Source organism: Acomys minous, assembly GCF_964271855.1.
Source record: "Acomys minous genome assembly, chromosome: 12".
In the NCBI taxonomy this organism is placed as follows: Eukaryota; Metazoa; Chordata; class Mammalia; order Rodentia; family Muridae; genus Acomys; species Acomys minous.
In genome coordinates, this window is record NC_140493.1 from 53272263 (window position 1) to 53294872 (window position 22610).

General features: G+C 41.6%; 1 protein-coding gene and 1 pseudogene across 15 annotated transcripts in view; one reads left to right on the forward strand and one right to left on the reverse strand.

Moving 5' to 3' along the window:
* The window catches only part of PTK2 (protein tyrosine kinase 2), a gene marked incomplete at its 3' end in the record, with an annotated part of 207235 nt that overhangs the window by 147617 nt on the left and 37008 nt on the right, over window positions 1-22610 (reverse strand). For 12 of the 14 annotated variants that reach the window (XM_084803034.1, XM_084803035.1, XM_084803045.1 and 9 more), the window contains exon 3: window positions 2611-2921. The exons of the other annotated variants lie outside the window; for them this stretch is intronic. In XM_084803034.1, coding sequence (XP_084659160.1) covers window positions 2611-2710 — 100 coding nt within the window. In that variant the 5' untranslated portion in view covers window positions 2711-2921. The remainder of the gene's footprint in view (window positions 1-2610; window positions 2922-22610) is intronic. 14 annotated transcript variants of the gene reach the window in all.
* Window positions 3639-8244, forward strand: LOC311609724 (large ribosomal subunit protein eL21-like; annotated as a pseudogene). Its single transcript has one exon. The product of its transcript is annotated as a large ribosomal subunit protein eL21-like (transcript).

Here is a 22610-nt window from a genome sequence, read left to right on the forward strand (position 1 = left end):
CGAAAAAAAAAAAAAAAACAAAACCAAAAAAAGGGTATGACTTCAACCAAAGAAGTCAAAGGTACATAAAAATCTCTATTACTCGGAAAAAAAACCAGAAAACCTACTTTTTCCTAACACTCAAACCTCTTATGCCACTATAGCAATTACTATCATGATGGGAAAATGTACAACTAATAATCAGAACTCCACAAACAGGTTTCCCCCATCCAACACTTTGCAACCTAATGTTCTGAAAACATTTACACTCAGTATTCTTAATACATATTTATGCCTAGGAAATCATAATGTAAGCACATATCTCTCTTAAGTACGTTAAAACATAATCTTGGGTGATTCCTCATACCAAACTCAGCAACACATTTATTAAAAACCAAACTCCTGAATGTACCTTGAAGATGTACTTCAAAGTATACAAATATAGGTCTGTTCTACTATTTTTGGCCTGTCCTGGTAAGAATCTTATGTCTTTTTAAAACTGGGACACTGCTATGTGTTTTGAGGTTAATGTGACTGGTTGAATCAAATGCACGGTTTAGAATGTCTATTTGCAGGCAGAATTCTATATTCTTTAGATCTGAACCTTTAACTTTATCTACACACTGTAACTGTTACACTTGAAATAACTAAGTCAGTTAATTCTTTGTTCTTATCATGAAGACAGTATTAACAAGCATGGGGACAAGCCTCCTACCTTCTTGTCCTAATGCACGAAGGTAAAACGAGCAGTCAGAGAAGAGTTTAAAGACAGGTGCACTAGGCAGTCACTGCCCAGCTGAGAGGGCAAGGTAACAAGCTCCTCCAACTTGAACACTAGAGCAAAACTATCCAACAGAGGAGGGAGCAGCTGGCTCTGGGGGAGAAATGGAGCCCACTGTGCCCCTTGATGTGTCCCAATTCCCATCCTCTGCTCTGAAAGCTCTGCTCCCTTAGTCTGTCATCTAACAAAGGTACATTTTAATCAAAATTCAGCTATTCCTATTTTCTCTAGTCTGCAAACACTTGAAAAGCAAGTTGCTTTGATTGATTTCTTTGTGATGAGCCAAAATCCACTATCTTAAAAAAAAAAAAGGAAAGCAAAAAAGAAAAAAGAAAAGAGAGAGAAAAAATTAATATCTATTTTCTATCACTCTGAGTAGGAAATCCAGTTGCTAACTACTAAACACCCCATTGGTTTAGGTCTGCAGCTGTCAGCTAGCTAAAGTCTGTGAGTGAACCCGGAACACTTTACAGCACCCATATACTATGGGGGTGGCATTCTGTACACAACTTACAAATTCTTCAGTAACCTGAAACTCTGTCTCAGTTATGTTCATTTGCATTACATGGTCCTCACACCACAAAACTACAATTGTAAGAAGTCAATGTCTTTTAAACTTTGAGAACTTCAGCCAGGTGTGGTGGCACACACTTTTAATCTCAACATTCTAAAAGGCAGAAGCAGGCAAATTACTGTGAGTTCAAGGACAGCCTTGAATACAGGTGGATAGCTGTGACTTCGAGGCCAGCCTTGTATACAAAGTGAGTCCAGGACAGCCAAGGCTACACAGAGAAACCCTGTCTCAAAGAACAAAACTGACAACTTCAATTTAAATGGACAAAATCTTTACTCTGAGTACCTAGTAATAAAAATGACAGGTGCTTTATCCTAACAATCATAGTAAAACAGTTCAAATGTTGCAAGCTTTGGTGCAAAAGCCTAAAACAAGTAACAAAGACAACTCAAGCAATAAACACTAATCTTGAAAACAGCAGTGTGATGTAACACATCCTAGTCTAGAGGTAATAATATCTTTAACCTAAAATCTGAACTGATAAGCCTGCAGTTCATTCAGCAAAGCACAGTTCCTCCCCAAGTGTAGGTTCTTCCTTTTGAAACCCTTCCTAAGTAGATTAGCATAGTAACTAAATACATTTCACTTAGCAACAATATTTTTTATAAAATCCTTCATTGAGTATGTTAATGACTTATTCACCACTATGCTAAGCAAAACAACCTCTAGTTGAATTTGTCTGCCTTGAGTTATGCACTACTTTTACAGCTTCTTTAACTTAACTATGCTTTCTAAATGCTGTCTTGAATGCTGGAATGAAAATGTCATAGTTCATATTTACATTTCTACATGAATACAAGCTCTCACACTAAAGTAGAAAATTCTTCACTCACACTATTCTTGACCTATGGTAATAAACACAAAATAATAGAGCTTCAAGTAAAATATACAACGCATATAGACAATAAAGGAAATCCATTTTTAAGCAACTAAGTCCAAATTACCCTTTTCTCTTCTGGTCCTTAGCTAAAACTAATCACTTTGTTCTTAAAAGCATCTACGGCACATAATAGATAATGGTGTCCTGAGTAAAAGGAAAAAGCAAAAGTACATGACTTATGCACAAGACAAGCACAGAAAAATGATTTAGATTACTTAAGCGCATTTCAATACAAACATTTCATTTTCTACATGCAAAGTCAACTAACTGGTTTTATGAACCAGCTGTAAGCCTATACCCCATCTTTTCTTTCCCCCTCAAAGGTAGTTGCAACTCTAAGTACAAAAGCATGAACTGACATGAGCACACACTGAACAGATCTTTAAGTTGTTATACCTTTAGCCCAACACATTGGAAATGGACTACAGCCGCTTTTCTCCATACAGATGGCACCTGTAGGTCTCAGGGCCTCTCGTCCTGCCCGTTCCAACAACATACACCCAATCCTATCAAGATCAAGCCAGGAGTCCGCACACAAAGTCCCAGTTCATCGCTCCGACAGCATTTGCTTGGATCCAAAGCAAGACTAAGCTTCCCCTGTGCTCCTTTTCAGAGCCTGAAGCACGGTTTGAGAGGTGCTCCTTCTGTAACCGTTTCCAGCAGCTCCACGGTGGCCTCTCTGTTACTGAATCTTCTGCTTCCGCAATCTGAAACACAGACCGTACTGGCCAGATTAAGCCACTGAACAGAATAAAACCAGCTAGTCATGCGACCTTATGGGTCTGTGTTCCTAGATTCATTCAGGGAAAGGGAGAAGGGGAGGGAGGAAAGGGAGGAGAAAAGAAGTTCCAGAGCCAGCACCTTATGAATATGCTAATCTCGCCCTTCTGTTCACTTCATCTGGCTGACTCCTGTTTACAAAATGACAGTCGACTCTAAAATTCAGTAAGCTGCAAGCAAATCCAGTCTGACCCAGATCAACTATCCAAAGATGGTTTCTAAACAATTCCTGTCTTCCAAATCATGCCTTTGGCACTTTACCAGACTAATTCTGGTCTTAGGCTAAAAATAACTAACTCGATGAAATAAATTTTGAAAAAATAATCACAATCAAAGTAAAAATTAAATGTGGAGAGGATGACCCATATGAGTCCAAATACTTCAGAGGTAAAATATTTTCCTTCATTGATACTTTCACAATACACATAGGTATATACACATAGACTACCAAGAAAACATAAACTAGAACTTAAGGAAGCAAATTAGTTTTAAAATATGCTTAAAGAATATTGAGGGACCCAAGATACAAGACTTCTTTTTCTAGCTTCAAGTATGATTTCTTTTTCTAGCCTAACGATGAGTACTATCTTACACTGAAGCAGGACAGAAACTACTTTCAAAATCTGCATTAGCAACTTAGGTCATGACAAAAAAATCAAACTATTTGAACACATTCTACATAAGCATCAGGATAGCAGGTAGAGTGTTAGTACCTTGTCCTTTGAACATGTGCAGTACATGCTGAAGCTCCACGGTTTTAGTTTGCCTAATATGTGGGTCACACAATCTCTCAAACAGCCTAACTCAAGTGCTTCCCTTACTGTGTAAAAGGTTAAGGAATTTACTATTAGTTTATTAACTTCTGAAAACAGGAACTGAACAAATACTTAGAATAAGAGTATGTTTGTACCCAGCGATGTCCTGGGCAGTTTCCTTCAGTCCCAGAGCCACCTGTGATAATGCCAGGCTCCAGTCAGACTCTAACAGCTGCCAGAACTCCTGAGACACCCTGAAAACACATTATTCCCAGGCATGAACTATGACCCTAAGCAACAATAAGAAGAAAGGGCTACAGAAAAACATTGCAAGGAGACTGAAAGGACCGAAGAAGCTGGCAAAAGAGCCATCAGACCCAAAAGAATATCCTAGGCAGTATCCACTCAGTACATAAAACACAGAGTCACAGAGGACTATTGCCACTGTGGAAGTAAGCACACCAAGCAAGACTGCCATCTGCCTCACCACATGAGCATGGTATGGAGATTAACCTGAGCCATCACCAACAGCTGCACAAGTCCTCCAAGCCAAGGGTGAGACTACTGAAAATGTATGACTCTCAGAAACCACTACCATCACCACAAGCTACTCCTCGGGCCAGACTACACTCTACACCCACTGAAACCTAAGTGTTCAAGACACACTCTGAGCCAGAGCAGTGCTATTGCATGGCCTCCACCGTGAGGGCACAGATACGGGAAGGAGAACTACATGCTTAGCTGTGATCCAAGGACTCTGAACCATCCATACAATCCAGGAACCATTTTAAGCACTACTTATTAAATGCCCCAGGACTTCCAGAGCAGAATAAAGAGTGGTCCAAGCTAGGGATGAGAGGGCTGGAGCTAAGGCTCTGACAAGACCATGGAGGAAAGAAGTGCAACCCTGAGAAAAGGTAATAGAGGTGGCAGCCATCTTCCAGTAACTTCCCAAAATGACAAACAGGAAGGGAAAGAGGAGGGGCACTCGCTATATGTTCTCCAGGCCTTTTAGGAAGCATGGAGTTGATCTTTGGCCACATACATGCTAATCTACAAAAAAAGGGTGATACTGTAGCATCAAGGGAATGGGCACAGTTCAAAAAGGAATGCACCATTAGTGTTAGCACAGCAAAACTGGAAGAGTCTACAATGTCACCCAGCACGCTGTGGGCCTCATTGTGAACAAGCAGGTTAAAGGCAAGATTCTCCCCAAGAGAATCAATGTGCGCATTGAACACATCAAGCACTCGAAGAGCAGGGACAGCTTCCTGAAGCGCGTGAAGGAGAATGACCAGAAGAAGGAGGAAGCCAAAGAAAAGGGCACCTGGGTTCAGCTGAAGGGCTAGCCTGCGCCACCCAGAGAAGCTCACTTTGTGAGGACTAATGGGGAGGAGCCTGAGCCGCTGGGGCCCATTCCGTACAAATTCATGGCCTAATGTACAAAAAGAAATAAAGAGCCTAGATTGTAAAGCATTTTTCTTAAAAAGAAAATCAAAAAGAGAAGAAGAGTAAGAAGAAAGGGCTGGATGGACCCAGTTTCTGGTTTTAATCCATGGATGGAGCTCTCTCCGCACCCTTCCACTAATTTAGTTTATTCACTGTCCAAATAGTCCCACTTCTTAATGTGTAACTCCCCCACCCCATGCCCTGCAAGGCAGGGTAACAGATCTGGGACTGTCCTGGACTCACTTTGTAGACCAGGCTGACCTCGAACTCACAGCAATCCACCTGCCTCTGCCTCCCGAGTGCTGGGATTAAAGGCGTGCACCACCACGCCCAGCTTAAATATGTAAATTCTTAGGGGGTGAAAAAGTAAAGTATGAAAAGTAGAGTATGAAAGATGACTAATTTCTATAGTCAGAGCAGATGACTACAGGTATGCCTAGTACTCACTGGAATTGATGTAGTAATTTAAAAAACAAAACAAAATTGAGAAACCACTGGCCCAACAAGGTGCCATGGAGTCATACGATAGCTGGAAAGAGGGAGGAGAAGGTACACTATCAGCAGTCAAAAGGACTACCTTAAGTTTTTCTAAAAACTGTAGTCATAGCCAAACATAGGGCTGCAAACCTTCAGTCCCAATACTCAGGAGGCAGAGTAAGAAGGATCTATGAGTTCAAGGCCAGCCTGGTCTACATAAGAAGAAACCTATAGTTATAATCAAAATAATAGCTCTTAGTCTATGATACAATCCCAGACATGTAACTGCTTCCTCATTTTGATGATTCAGAGGGGTCAAGCATTTTAAAAGAACGGATATAGACAATAAAGAAAACTAACTAGAATCATTAAGAAGTCCTCTGTTCTCTATCCTGTGAAATATACAGGGTCAGCACTAAAAATTCTGTGCTGTTCCAATTAAATGATAGTATTAGCATAATTAAATGCAACTCTGAAAACTCCTACTTCACAAGTAAACCCATTAGATTAAAATTTACAAGAAAGATAGTGCTATTTGAAGAAATCCAAAATCCTCATCCCTAGTCACTCTTACCTTCCTGCTTCACAGTGATCAGTCAGAAACCCTGATTACTAATTTCACAACAGTCAGTCACTTCTCATTGCCCACTATGAGTTGTTTCTCATGTCCTGGGGATTCCAGTCTGTGCCACCGTACACAGTTTGTCACTCCATTTTTCAGAGACTTTAGAGATTAAGACTAACCTAAGGATTTGGAGCTAGAAAATGATGAAAGCAGAGTTTCAATTTAAGATTCTGGTCCAGGCTCCTGCAGGACTACAACTCCAGCCTCCAGCCTGCTTCCTCAGGTGCTATCCTAAGCCTGTGTGACACTGCTCCCCCTGCCTGCACCCTCATCTCACATTTATCTATCACTTGGTTTACTTAGCACCAACCACAGCACTGACTTCCCTACAGCTCTCTGGCCACCTCAGCACCTCTGTGCTGCCTGTCCCTCCACGTGGAATGACTCTGCCTCAGTTATTACAGGCATGCCCTTTCCCTGCATGTCTTGCTCAAATGTCACCTATTCAGTGTGTCTTGTCCTGAGCACTGTATCTGAAACCAGAGTCTACATATTTTTCTATTTCATTTCCCCACGTGATTCACTGATGCACCATTTTCTGCTCCATTGCCCTTCTACAAGCAGGCTCTGTGACAGGAGGCAAAGGTGTCTCTTCTAGCACAGCCTCCAGCATCTTACCATGTAACAGCTACCATGGAGGTGTAAAAGCCATGCTCCACCCATCATCCATTTGCCTCAAAGCAGTAAGAAGATGACAGAGGGAACTTGTGGGGTTTTTTTCCCTCCAAGCCAGAGAAAAGATATGGTATAAGTAGTATATAGTAATGTTATGTTCTGTCTCCATCCTGGACACCATGTAACCTCCAGGTCCCACTGGTCAGATGCTGATGAACAGTTACAGAATGAGTATGAAAAAGAAAAAGCAACAGAGAGCCTAAAAAAATCTGCAGACTGTCTATATCCCAGTTATACAATAAATCACAGGTGCAGTGCTCTGAAACTTCTCCTCAGCTTCCACTGGAGAAGAAGTACCAACTGCAAAATCAGACTGAAAAAAGATTAGGCTGGTAAGCAATACTATGAGCAAGATCAGTATCTAGAAAGACAACTCTAGTATCCTCCAAACGCTGTGCACAATCTGTTCAACCTAGCCAGCAAGTCACTGGGAATGAACTATATTTTTTAAAGATTTATTATTTTTAATAATGTGCATGGTATGTGTGCATGTTTTCACAGACTCCAGAAGAAGATGTCAGATGCCCTAGAGGTAGAGTTATGGACATTTGTGAGCCACCTGATGTGGGTGCTGGAAACTGAACTCAGGTCCTCTGCAATGGCAGTACAAATCCCAGCCCTTGGGAGGCAGAGGCAGGTGAATCTCTGTAAATTGAAGGCCAGCCTGATCTACAAAATGAGTTCAGGACAGCCAAAATAATGTGGAGAAACCCTGTCTCAAAACACCAAAAACAAACAAACAAAAAAAGACACTGTCACAGTTCTTATAATGCTGCAGTGCTTTACCTGTTAGTCTTACCAAAAACATATCAGAATACTTTTGGGAGCAATAAAAGATTAAAAACAACAACAACAAAAACTTCTTATGTCTGCTGACTAGATAAATATTTAGGAAAAACAGTATTCATACTCATATATTTCTAAGGCTCTGACCTATGTTTGTATGAAGAATTTAAACACAACACTTCCTATCAGCACCCAGTATTTATATGACAACTTTCCAGTGCACGTAATCATATTAAGCTTACATCTGTTAATATTACTAATTATCAATTCTCTCACTGATTGCTTCAACTAAAAAAAATAATAATAATTTTCTTAGAAAATTATGGCCTGACATTAAGGTTCTATTAATGGAAATAAAGGATATAATATCTTCTGAAAGCAAAGCCACCTAGAACAACAAGCTCCCAAAAGTGCTGGTAAGACCACTGTTCACCTCCCTGCCAGGTTTGTAACAACTGCTGTCTCTCCCTTCTATCACACTGCAGGAAGCTGGGGAAGGCACTGAATTTGTGACAACTACCTGTGAGACAAAGAAAGAATCATCACCAGCAGGAACCTCCATTTCAGTGTTTGTAAAACAAAGACACTGCTAATCCCCATCCTCTACCCCACACTGACTACATGCCAGCTAAGCACACCACTAAAGTGAACACAGGGTGACCACCTGCTGTGCACTGACCTTGCTCAGAACACTTTTAAAATGTGTGCTCACCCCATTACCACCACTCCCACCTCAGTTTCAGATGAAGAAACCAAAGCACAGAGTGCTTAGTGAAAGTACAGCCACATCGAGGCACTGTGGCCTCAATCTGTGCTCTGCCCCAACTGGCAACAATGCTTGTGGTAGTTTTCTCAATTAATAATTCCAACTACACAAATGCTATTACGAACTCTGTAACACACTAACAAGTGAAGAGAGAAATGGGGCAGCTTGCCTACTACTAAACTACTAATCAGCAGCCTAATAAACACCAAGCCCTCAGAAAGCTGGCAGATACACAGAAGCCATCACCTGTAATATCACCCACTCCCAGAAACTACTAGGGTTCCAGAAAAGAGGCTGGAAATAGGCTCTGTTCCCAGGCTTCATTTCATCTACAAAGGACAAGTGAATAATAATGAAGACCAAAGGGACAAGACAGAAGAGAACAAGCACAGCTGTGCCTACCCTTTAAGAGTACCTGGCACTTAATAATGGCTAGTGTCACTTCAAGTGTGCAAAGAACTATAGAGCACAAAAGAACTAGGACAGAAGTTCATAGCTCACAAAAAGCAGCAGCAGCAGCAATCAGGGTGCTCACAGTCCTGGAATGTGGGCAACAGAGACACCCTCACCAACTGGTGCCCAAGGTGTGGGACTTGATCTTTGGGGAAGGTAAGAAAGTTTTTCTTTAAATAGAAGCAGAAGGTAAGAATTTGGTACTCTCACCCAAGGAGTCGTGACCATAAGTGGGAGTAAGACAGGATGGTTCTTCTCAGTCCTCTGAAGCAAAGTGTTTTACGCAAATAGAGGTGTTTAAGATCCAGAAGAGCAAAATACTCAGCAGAAACTCCATAACTTTGTACAAGTGACTGTAAAATTCAATCCTTGATTTCCTAAACAATGAACCATTGATATTAGAAACTGGAAACATAGGAGCTAAGGTAATAAAGGCCCGGGGAAGGAGGGGGGGGGGGTATAAAACCCATGTCAATTATTTGCATGATAAATCAGAGTAATGTATTGTCTGGACCCTCTCAGAAGGATCATAAAAAGAAAATTTTAAACTCTTCTGCCAGATTCACCCTGTCAGGTCTTGGTAAGGTGGACCAAATAAACCCTGGGGCCTCTCAGGAAGGGGCTCTGAGCCCTCTGGTTGTGCTGCGCAAATCGGCAGCCCTTTGCTTCATGGCCCTTTCCACTACCTTACCAAGGCCTTTTCCACCGCCCTCTCCCATCCACCCTTCAATCTAAGCAATCCCGAAAACCCCAAACCCCAGCCCCCTAAATGAGCACCAGGATTCAAATTCCCCAGAGCTTAGTTTTTTGTTTTCCCTCACAGAGGTAACGACCCAGTGTACACTGATCAATGGCCCCTTCATGGGGGAAATATTAAAAAGGACCAGGTACTAGTACAGAAACAACTGCAACTAAGACACATAGACTATGCCAGTTAGTCTTTGAACTCTATTTCTGTAATTCATAAAAGAGAAAAACCTAATTCTGTTACATGAGCTCAGAGATAAAAATACTACTATGAAAATTATTGTGGGGAGCAGGGGGCGCTTCGGACAGGACTGCCCTATCCTAATATAATTTCTCAAGGGCATTATAATACTTGACTGTATTTTCTTTATTCCTTCCCATCCTGATACTGACCAGCTAAAGATGAACTTGGTAGACAGGCTGAAGAAATTGGGGCTAGTAAGAGTGGTCAACACCATGATCACCAAGAGAATGGAAAAAGCCAAGAGGCAGAAATGAGTCTTCAAAAGCCAGTTTAAACTTGCCAATAATTTTGAAGATGGCAAATCTTATAAAAATAGTCATAGGTTGGGGCCGGGCGTGGTTGCACATGCCTTTAATCCCAGCACTTGGGAGGCAGAGGCAGGCGGATCGCTGTGAGTTCGAGGCCAGGCTGGTCTACAAAGCGAGTCCAGGCCAGCCAAGGCTAACACAGAGAGACCATGTCTCAGGGGAAAAGAATAGTCATAGGTTGAAATCTGACCCCATTCTGTGAGGTCAGTGTACCCACCTGAGAGCTGCCCCTAATAAACATGAATGCTAACTTTTAATTTTTCTTGAATTACCCCGTTTCATCAGTAGAAAATACCTATCAGTTACAGACACAGAAACATATAGGAACTCTGAATCACTGTCCTAAAAACCCCAATGAGGACCAGTAAGATGGCTGAGCAGGGTAAAGGCACTTGCCACAAAGCCTGATGACTTGAGATCAATCTCAAGACCCACATGTTAGGAGAGCCCTGATTTCCAGCAAGCTGTCTTCTGACCTCCACACACAAACCACAGCATGAGCTAAGAATTATGGACAATGACTGCCAGGGGGTAGAGGGGGCATGCAGTGCAAAAGGTTCAAAAATTGATGGTAGTGACTGTCATTTTAAAAATTAAACTGTTGCCGGGCGGTGGTGGTGCACGCCTTTAATCCCAGCACTTGGGAGGCAGAGGCAGGCGGATCACTGTGAGTTCGAGGCCAGCCTGGTCTACAAAGGGAGTCCAGGACAGCCGAGGCTACACAGAGAAACCCTGTCTCGAAAAACAAAAACAAAAAACAAAAACAAAAACAAAAAACCCAAAAAACAAAAAACAAAAAACAAAAAACAAAAAACAAAACAAAAAAAAAAACTGTCTTGTGATTATATTTAAATTTAAAAGTCCTAAATTCAGAACTGGGGCTGTATGTGATTGAGAACACACTTAACATATGTGAAGTTCTGTGTCTAAAATCCAGCACTAACAAAGAAGAAAAACAAAAAAACCCTAGTGCTGGGGAGATAGTTCAAACGGTAGAGTACTCAGGGAGGCAGAGGCGGTCAGATCTCTGTGAGTTCAATGCCAGCCTGGTCTACAAAGCAAGTCCAGCACAACCAACACTACACAGAGAAACCCTGTCTCAGAAGAAAAAAAATTACAAATCTAAGAATGTTTTATTCTAATCTTCTTTGAAATACAAGAAAATATAGTCAAGCATGGAAACATGTCATTAAACTCATCAGCAAGGTCGCCAAACCTTCCATGATAATGAATCTTAAAATACCAGGATTTATCGAGTTATTCTATCAAGTCTCTGTTACAATGCTGGTGAGGTTCTGAGAACATCTGCTCCAGGCCTATTCCTAATTTCTCTATGTAAACTTCACTTGTAAAGTCAGCCCTTTCTTAGCCAGGTGGATGGCACACTCCTTTAATCCCAGCATTTGAGAGGCAGAGGCAGGTGGATCTCTAAGTTCCAGGACAGCCAAGCCTACACAGACAAATCCCAGGGTGGAGGTGGGGGTGGAGGGCGTGCAGGGAGACGTTAAAAAACAAAAAGAAGCCTTTAATCCCAGCATTTGGGAGGCAGAGGCAGGTGGATCTCTGTAAGTTTGAGGCAAGCCTGGCCTACAAAGTGAGTCTAGGACAATTAAAGCTACATAGTGAAGCCCTGTTTCCAAAAAACAAACAAACAAAATAAAACAAAGCAAAAAAACCCAAAAATAATAAACAAGCCAGGCGTAGTAGCTCACGCCTTTTATCCCAGCACTCAGGAGGCAGAGGTAGGCGGATCGCTGGTTTGAGGCCAGCCTGGTCTACAAAGCAAGTTTAGGACAGCCAAGGCTACACAGAGAGACCCTGTCTCAAAAAACCAAAATAACAACAACAAAAATCTTCTCATTACCCACACCCTCTTCTCTAAGAAGATGTTTACTTTTCTACTGGCTTTAATAATGACTTGCATTGCCCCTTTAAACCAAATACTGCTAAAAGATCTTCCTTGGGCAAAAAAAAAAATTGCCTTTATTTAACAATTATCTCTTCAAAAGTTTGTAATGCTTAATTTGGACCAGTTTTTTTTTTTAATTACAAAAATTTTTTTCATATATATTGACCATGGTTTGTATCTCTCCCAACTCCTCTCAGATCCATCCCATGTCTGGAGCCTTGATGAATAAAGTAGGAAAGAAGGAGAAAGCCTACTGAGCTGAATACCAGTATTTCTTGTCCTTTGCTTCTTCACCTGCCCAAGTTAACTCCTACTGTCATGGCTACAAGCTGCACCTGTGTCTATGTCTTCCCAACATGATGGCCAGTGCCCTCAAACCATGAAGAAGAAAAGAAAATAGACTGACCTTTGGGAGCTATACGTCTCCGGTTCTTAGAACCTACGGTCACAAACCTCCAAAGGGACTGTGCTGGGTTTTAAAAATTCTTTCTTATAGAACTGCATACAAATACTGGAAAAACCTTTTTTTTTTTTTTAATTATTTGATGATACTGAAAAGTAACCCAAAGCAGGCCAAACTTTCACAATCTCCTCTTGAAACTTTTCATAGCATCTGGCATCTGCCATGATTCTGCACTCTGTTGCCTCGGCATCTTGCCCTGCTCTGAACTTCAGGAACTGCAGGTTAAGCATCTCATGGTGTAGAGCACAAGCTGCTACAAATTTAAGGATAAAAGTAAAAACAAATAGCATCTATCTAAACCTATATTTTTAATGTATTACATTTTATTTACTTGCTGTATGTGTGTGCATATATGCATGTGTCACTGCACATGTGTGAAGTTAGAACTTACAGGTGTTGATAATTTCCTTCCATCATGTAGGTACTAGGCATTGATCTCGAGTCCTCCGGTTTGGTGTCAAGCACCTCTACTCACTGAGTCATTTCCCTAGTTTCATATCTAAATCTAAATGTAAATCTGTAGGAGACTGTGAAAGGACGTTGTGATGGTTAATATTCATTGTCAACTTGACAAGATTTAGAATCACCAAAGAAACACAGCTCTAGGTATGTCCATGTAGGTGTTTCCAGAACTCTAGGGGTACCAGTTGTTCTTCCAGAGGACCCAGGTTCAATTCCCAGCACCCACTCAGCAGCCCACAACTGTCTGTAGCTCCAACTCCAGGGGATCAGACACCATCACACAGGCATAACATGTACATAAAGCACATGTACTTTATTAATATTAATAAATATTAAATAAATATTAATAAATATTAAATATATTAAATAAATAAATAGATATTCATATCCCATCCTTATTGTGCTCAATAGTTTTAAGGCAAGGTTCAAAAAACTTTGCAAATCTAACAAATTCCTAGGGATCAGACCTGTCCAGGGACTGACACAGAATCCTGGGTAAGAAAAAGATTGTCCACCCCAAAATCTGTTGAAGTTTCTAATCAGTTCAGTATCACGAATTCCAACATAGTTAACATTTTCTGTGAAGAATGCTGACAGAGATAACATTGCTTTTATAAAGAGGTGTTTCAAATAGGAATGTTAAAATAGCAATAAACCATGCTTAATGCCTGCATCTGTAACCCTTCTGTTGCTGTGATAAAACACTATGACCAAGGCAACTAACAGAAGGAAGTGTTTTATGGCTCAGAGGGACAGTCTGTCATGACAGAGAAGCCCAAGATGTGGCAGCTGAAGTAGCAGCAGGCTAAGAGCTCACATCTTGAACTGCAAATAGTGTAGGCTTTGAAATCTCACACTTCCTCTAGCAAGGCCACGCCTCCTAATCATACCCAAGCAGCACCAATGCCTGTGGACCAAGTATTTTATTTGCACCTGAGCCTATTCAGGGGTAACATTCTCATTCAAACCATCACAAGCCACCTTCTAGAATGGCCTTATTCCTTTCCCAACTGTATCTCACAAACAAAACTATAAGATTTTGTTTACAGTTAAAAACAAACCAGAGAAATCCTGTCTCATTTAAATAAAACAAACAAACTTAATTTTTCACTAACCCTAGTGACCTAAGGTTCCAAGACACTGAAGCACTCCAGGAACTAGGTGTGATCTCATTTACTTAAAAAAAAGAAAAGAAAGAAAAAGAGTTCCTTAGTCACCCTTTGATATGCAATTTCAAAAGTGACCAAAATCATCATTCCTGTATCTACTATGAAGTCACAAGTGACTCTCCTGAGAATCCCACACCAAGGATCTTGGGTGTGTCTTAGCCTTTCCCTTAGCACATTCCTATTAATTTCTGTGGAAAACTGTTAAACCATTTCTTAATAAACTTCAGCTCAGCTTCACACTGGCTTGTTCTGAAATTCCTTCCTGTGGTGAAGTCAAGAATCCCATGTTTAATAAGCCGCAGTCTGTGATGAAAAGAACTCAGGCTACTGAGGGCAGCACAGCTGTACCTCTAGCTCCTGAGAGGACACTTTGACATATGCCTTCAATCAAAAGCACTAGCAGGCCAAACTTGTTCCTAAGCATGACCCTAAGAAAGACACAGTATCCTTTCTGTGACAGGCCTGCTGAAAATTTGTAACTTTGATTCAACCATCAGAAACCATGATATAAACTCAAACTAAGGGAAAACCTAAAAGCAATCTATATCCTTCAATGCCATGAAAAAAATGCAGAGAAACCTATTCCAAGGAAGCATGACTGAATACTGCCTGTGACTGGATTGGATCTTGTAAAAGGGGAAGCACCTTACTGTGTGCAGTACAACAATAGCACACTAAATCCAAGCGGAATTGATGTAGTATGTGTGGTCACTCCACACTGAAACTGCAGGAAATGACAACTGCAATGTGACTGCCACTAGGCTAAACAACTGTCAATGTCTTCAGAAACAAACATGCTTTAAGCCTTCCAAAACTAAAATTAATGCCATAATCTCAAGGGGGAAATACCTTAATATAATGAGACAATGAAACTTGTAAAGCAGAATCAGCCTGTCATCGCCTCTGTTCCCAAATACCAACTGTCCAAAAGGCTCTCAGTAGTATCTACTATATATCATATATAACTGCACTACATTACAGCTGCATCAGCACACAGCCAGGTAGAGGCATAAGGCAGGCTGCAAACAGGGGAGCAAGTGCACTGTGGAGGCAGAGCCACGCTAAGGAGCCTGACTCCAGTGTGCCTCATTGTCTCACTGACTCGTCTCACTGCGCCACACATCACAGTGCTTCCACAGACTGGCGATGAAGGACTCCACATTTAAAAACAGCCTTATTTCCAAAAGTCAAATAAGCTGATTCAAAGAAAAAATGATTACACACATTCTACTTTAATTCCTCTCCCACTCCTTGCTGTCACTTTTAAAGCAACGGTTTATAATGCTACACAGCTGTTAAATGGGGTATTAAAACTACCAAAAAATATGAAGAAACTTCCATGAATATTTTTATTTATTATTTATACAGTATTCTGCCTGCATGTGTGCCAGCATGCCAGAAAAGGGCATCAGATCTCATTACAGATGGTTGTGAGCCACTATGTGGTTGCTGGGAATTGAACTCAGGACCTCTGGAAGAACAGCCAATGCTCTTAACCTCTGAGCCATCTCTCCAGCTGCATATTTTTTTAAGAAATTCAATTCAGCTGGGCATGATGGCACATGCCTTTAATCCCAGCACTCAGAGGCAGAGGCAGGTGGATTGCTGTGAGTTTGAGGCCAACTTGGTCTATAAAGGTAGTCCAGGACAGCCAAAGCTGCACAGAGAAACCCTGTCTCGAAAAGAAAAAAGAAAAGAGAAAGAGAGAGAGAGAGAGAGAGAGAGAGAGAGAGAGAGAGAGAGGTTAATTCATCCATCCTCAGTACCGTGGCACCCATCTTTAATCCCAGCATTTGAGAAGCAGAAGCAGGCAGGATTCTGAATTCACAGATAGCCTGATTTACATTGTAAGCCCTGTCTCAGAAAGAAGAAAAGGTAATTAACTAGATGTGCACCTGTAAGTAATCTGTAGGACAGAAGGGCCATAGTGGTGCACCCCTTTAATCCCAGCACTCAGGGAGTCTGAGGCCACCTGGTCTACAAAGCAAGTCCAGGACAGCCAGGGCTACACAGAGAAACCCTGTCTAGAAAAACAAACAAAAAAAGTAATCCTTAGGGTCAGTAAGGTGCATTATCACTTACTGTGTATTTTCTCACTTCTAGCAATTTAAAAATAATTGTGCTCTACCTCAATAGCTAAGAGATTTGGAGGGGGGGGGCTTGGTTTTTTGAGACAGGGTCTCTCTGTGTAGCCTTGGCTGTCCTGGACTCACTTTGTAGACCACGCTGACCTCAAACTCACAGCAATCCATCTGCCTCTGCCTCCCAAATGCTGGGATTAAAGGCATGCATCACCATCACCCAGCGGAGAATTTAAGACTGTTTAATTACATTTATCTCATGAATACCAGAAAGAACATTTTTTAGTAACTTAAAACTGGTAAAACATCTTCAGAGCTAGCACAGCTAAAACAACATGGGAGAATTCTGACATAATTCAACTTCTAAAATACCCATTATCTGTGCTAATTGCACATTATTAATACACATAATATGTATAATAACTCAATATACAATTTCCTTATACCTAGAAAAATATTTTTAGGCCAAAATGAACCAGATTACATAAACCAAAAATGATGTTTTCAAAAGGCATGACCATACTGAAAATTGTCCTATGCGAATAATGTAATACTTACTATAGAAAAAAGTCAATTTTAATCCAACTGGTAAGAAAATTTGAGTTCAGCCAAGCACAGTGGTACACACCTTTAATCCCAGCACTTGCGGGACATAGGCAGGCAAATCTCTGTGAGTTTCAGTCCAGGACAGCCAAGGCTACACAAAGAAACCGTGGAGTGTGCGGGAGAAAAAAGGAAAAGAAAAGAAAAATTGAGTTCAAACTACTTTGTTCACATGTCAATATCCACAGAATGCCTGTCTTGTTTGTAATAAGTAACACTCTTCTTTTTGTGTTTTATTTTGTAGTTTATTTTTCCTAATTGCATTTTATTGCTGTGATGAAACACTCTGATCAAAAGCAACTTGAGAGAAAGAGTATCTTCCACATCACAGGAGGAGTCAGGTACTATGGAATGGTGCTTCCTGATACTTAGAGCGCCTTTTTTAAAACAAAAGGCAAACATGCATTCATTCATTCATTTATTTATTTTGTATATGTCTGTGGGTGTGGGTAGAGGTAGGTATGCGTGCAGAGGTGAACATGGCACTGGGAGAGTGTAAGCGATCAGAAGACAACTTGTGGAAGTCTGTTCTCTTCTTCTACCATGTGAGTATAGGAGATCAAACTCAGGTTTGTCAGCCTTGGTGGGCAGATGCCTTTCCTCATGAGCCATCTCATTCGCCCTTAACTACTTTCTTATACAACCAGGATCATTTAGTAATGATGCCACTGGACCCTCCTCCATCAATTAATAATCAAAACAATCCCCCACAGACTTGCTACTGACCAATCTGATCTAGGTAATTTGTCAATCAAGGCTTTCCCCTCAGATGGCTCTAAGATGTGTCCGGTTCACAATTAAAGCTGAATATGATGTTGTTTTCTGAAAAAGTCCAGGCTGATCCTCCCAACTCAGCATCCTTAGTGTTGAGATTATAATGCATACCACTACACCTAGTCATTTTTTCCCTCTTTTTAAAGCCTTGCTTCTTGGGAAAAACAGCTCCATGATTTCTGTCAAACACCAATTCTGAGGAGCAACACACTGAAGACGCAAGCTCCTCCCTCACCCTAAGAACCACCTTTTTCTTTTACATTAATTTATGCATATGAGTGGTCTGTCTACATAACTGGATTCCATTATAGGTGGTTGTGAACTACTACATGATTGCTGGGAATTTAACTTAGGACCTCTGGAAGAGCAGCTAGCACTCTTAACCACTGAGCCATCTCTTCAGTCTCATGGATCAGTCTTAATAAACAGAATCACTACCGGGCGTGGTCGTGCACACCTAGAGACAGGCGGATCACTGTGAGTTCGAGGCCAGCCTGGTCTACAAAGTGAGTCCAGGACAGCCAAGGCTACACAGAGAAACACTGTCTCGAAAAACCAAAAATAAATAAATAAACAAAATAAGATAAACAAACAGAATCACCATCACTCAGTGGTGTTTCTTGACTTGCAGACCCACCCCTTCTGTTGTCTGGTATCAACAGCTTAACTGCACAGCACTGCTAAGTTGGTTCCACTGTAGGGCTGTATTAAAATCTGCTCATTTACCAAGTGATGGGCATTTGGACTGTTCCCACTGATTAGGAATGAAGCTGCTACCAATACTCCTATGGAAGGTTTGTGTGGACATATGTTCCTTGGGGAAACACTCAGGAAGAGGAATGTTAGATCATACAATGTATTATGTCCAACTTTGTAAGAAACAAGCAAGCCATTTTCCAAAACAGTCTCCCATAGCAAAGTATGAGAGTTTTATTTGCTCCACACCTTTGTCAATTGACAGTATCACCCTGTTTGTTTTCAAACATAGCCAGACTTCACTGAAGTTGTAATCTGCCTCTTCTAATAACTACTAATGTGACACACCCTCTTCTGTGTTTACTGTAATCCATATGAAATGGGTGAACTATCCATTTAACCTTTTGAATTTTTATTGTCCTACATCCTAAACTTTTTTATCTTACTACTATCCTGCACATGTGTGTGCCTGCCACCTGGTGAGGTCAGAGAACAACCTTGTGAGGTTGTTTCTTCCCTCTACCTTTACATGGCTCTACAGATCAAACTGGGATCATTAGATTAGCAAATGTCTATATCTACTGAACCACCTCACCACCCCCAACCATGTTTTTAATAGATTATCAACAAAGAAATGTTGAAGCTTGGCAGTGGTAGCACATGTCTCTAATCCCAGCACTTGGGGGACAAGAGGCAGGTGGCTCTCTTGAGTTCCAGGCCAGCCTGGTCTATGAGCGAGTTCCAGTACAGCCAGAGATACACAGGGAAATCCTGTCTCAAAAGAAAAAGAGGAAGGAAGGAAGGCAGGCAGGCAAAAAGAAAGAATTGCTGGAAGTTTATGGGCTTCGTTAGAACTGGACAATAAACTGGACAGTGGTGGTGCTCATCTTTACTTGCTGTACTTGGGAGGCACAAGCAAGTGGTTCTCTGAGTTTGAGGTCAGCCTGGTCTAAAGAGTTCTCCAAGACAGCCAGGGCTACATTGTCTTGAAAAAGATAGATGGGGGGTTGGGGGGGCAAGAATTGGGCAATAAAGTGCCTCCTTACTATTGCACAACACTGTATTTCCTCCAGATAACCATATGGCAACTGTAACTGTCGAGTATATTGATGCACACTTTTAATCCCAATGCTCAAGAGGCAGAGAGACAGACAGAGCTCTGTGAGTTTGAGGACAACCTATTCTACACAAGGAGTTCCAGGCCAGCCAGGACTATATCAAGAGACCCCAGCCAGGACTATATAAAGAGACCCTGTCTTTAAACAAAAATCTGTGGAGAAATGGCTCAGTGTAAGAGAACTAACTGCACTTCCAGAGGAAGAGCATCTACATGGCAGCTCACAACTATCTGTATCTCCATTTCCAGGGGATCCAACGTCCTCAGAAAGAGATACAGGCAGGCAAAACACCAATGCACATACAATAAGAATATTTTTTTAAAAAGGAGAAAAAGAAAAAGGATATAGACAAGGATGAATAATGTGACTCAAGTGCTTTCTCCTCCTTTGTGCACCTGGGTCTCCAACCTGAGGGATGGTGTCATCCATCCATACTGAGTGTGACCTCACTCTTCAATTACACCTTTCTGTAAGCAGTCTCAGAGACACACCAGAGGTATGATTCCACAGTGACTCTAAATCCAATCAAACTGTCACTGAAGCCAGGCAACACTTGGGAGGCAGAGGCGGGTGGATCTCTGGGAGGTCGAAGCCAGCCTGTTCTATAAAGGGAGTCCAAGGCAGCGAAGATAACACAGAGAAGCTCTGTCTTGAAAAACTAAAAAACAGTTACTGCTACCCATCCTACTCCTCAGATGCGGGAGTGCAGGACATCCCATCATGCCTGATGTTTACAAGTATCTGATGCAGTTACACTCTTCCTGTCAGTGTGCAGAATCAAGGAACTGAGCATTATTTGCAAGCTTTATAGAAATGCATTCAACAAGACGATGCATTTTAAAAGAAAAACGCAAGTTAGAAGGAACGTAGTAGCTCGGTAGATGGCACTACTCTATCTGTTGAAAACATGACCAGCACGTGCACATTTGAATAAAGCACAGGACTCAGCTTTGGTCAAAAGAACTGGAAATGTTGGCACTGCTGTCATGGCAAATGTCTTAACTCTGACTCAGTTTCTCAGCAATGAAATGAAAACAAAACCACTACTTTACTGAGCTGCTATAAAGAATTAAATAAAAGCTAGGGAGGAGCACTTTCTGAGCAACATTAAGAATTTAAGTTCACAGCCAGGTACGGTGGAGCACGTCATTAATCCCCAGCACTCGGGAAGCAGAGGCAGGCCAATCTATGAGAATTCCAGGCCAGCCTGATCTACAAATCAAGAGTCCAGGTCAGCCAAGGCTACACAGAGAAATGTGTCTTAAAAACAAAACAAAACGAAAGAATGTGAGTTCAAATCCCAGAACTGTGGTCTGGAGAGATGACTCAGTGGTTACAGATGAATGGTATGTGGGCCGGATGTGGGTGCCTTTAATTCTAGAACAAAAGGAGGCAGAAGCAGGAAGATCTCTGAATTTCAGGCCAGTGGTCTACATACATAAGGCCAGCCAGGACTACATAGACAGACTGTCTCAAAAACACAGAAGAGTAATAAGGTCTCTTGGCAGAAGACCCAAGTTCAGTTCCCATCAACTCACATCAGGCAACTCAGAACAGCTTGTAACTACAGCTCCAAGGGATCCAATGCCTCTGGCCTCCACAGATAACTGTATTCAGCATATGTACACACACATAATTAAAAATCAATCTTCTTTTTTAAAGCCAGGTTTGTAGCATAACCATCTATACTACCAGCATTCCTTTGGGGACAAAAGGCAAAGACATGAGAATCCCAGAAAGTTCAAAGGCCAGCTAGTCAGAGGAGATATCTTTAACAACATAGAAAAAGAGGCACAAGCTGGGCGTGGTGGCACATGCCTTTAATCCCAGCACTTGGGAGACAGAGGCAGGCAGAGTTCGAAGACAACCTGGTCTACAAAGTTAGTCCAGGACAGCCAAGGCTACACAGAGAAACCCTGTCTCAAAAAAAAGAAAAAAGAGAAGAAGAAGAAGAAGAAGAAGGAGGAGGAGGAGGAAGAGGAGGAGGAGGAGGAAAAGGAAAAGAAGAACAATACACCCAGAGCTATATCCTCTAGCACACCTTTAATCTCAGCACTCAGGAGGCAGAGGTAGGCTGATCTCAGCGAGTTCGAGGCCAGCTTGGTCTACAAAGCGAGTCCAGTCCAACCAAAGCTACACAGAGAAACGCTGTGTGGGGAAGAAAAAAAGAGATCCAGAATTCACCTAACACATAAATGACAGCTACAAATGGCTGTGACTATAATAATTCCTGAAACACAATGTCAAGACTGAAATGTGTGCGCTCCACACATCTAGGCATAAACGAGAAGCTTCAGACTGTGCTCAACACAAGGCCCCACCCATCCATGAGTTCTACTGCTTGACATGAAAGACACTGTGGTACCTGCAATTACAAAGACTACATGCAAGCCTTATTTGTAGTCATTCTGCCTCAGTATTTCAGTATGTGCAACACTTTTTTTCAAAAGCAAGCACACCTTTAATCTCAGCATTTGGGAGGCAGAGGTAGGTGAACTCTCAGAGTTCAAGGCCAGCCTGGTCTACAAACTGAGTCCAGGACAGACAGGGCTACACGGAGAAACCCTGTCTCGAAGAAAGGGAGAGGAAAAAAGCAAGCAATTCATTAGCTCTCAGTTTTTCACCTTGAGAACTGGTTTTTGCTGGGATTCTGGAGGTATGCCCGCATGCATCGAAGACATGTTCCCAAACCCCCTAATTGTCCTCTCCAAAGACAAGCTAATTACTGAGTACTTTCCTGAGTTTCTCCTAGAGTTCATCTGATTCTTGGAAATCAAGACTGAGGCAGCACTACAGCACTGATTCTTGCACCCAATGAGCTGGCTTGGAAACTCCAAGGCCAAAGCCATTACATTTCTTTTACAAGTATTCTTAAAGGATTTTCCCATGAAGCAAGATGTAAAACACAAGCCGGACAGTGGTGGTGCACGCCTTTAACCCCAGCAGTTAGGAGACAGAGTCAGGAGGATCTCTGTGAGTTCAAGGCCAGCGTGGTCTACAGAGAGAGTTCCAGGACAGCTAGAGCAGTTACACAGAGAAACCCTGTCTCAAAAGAA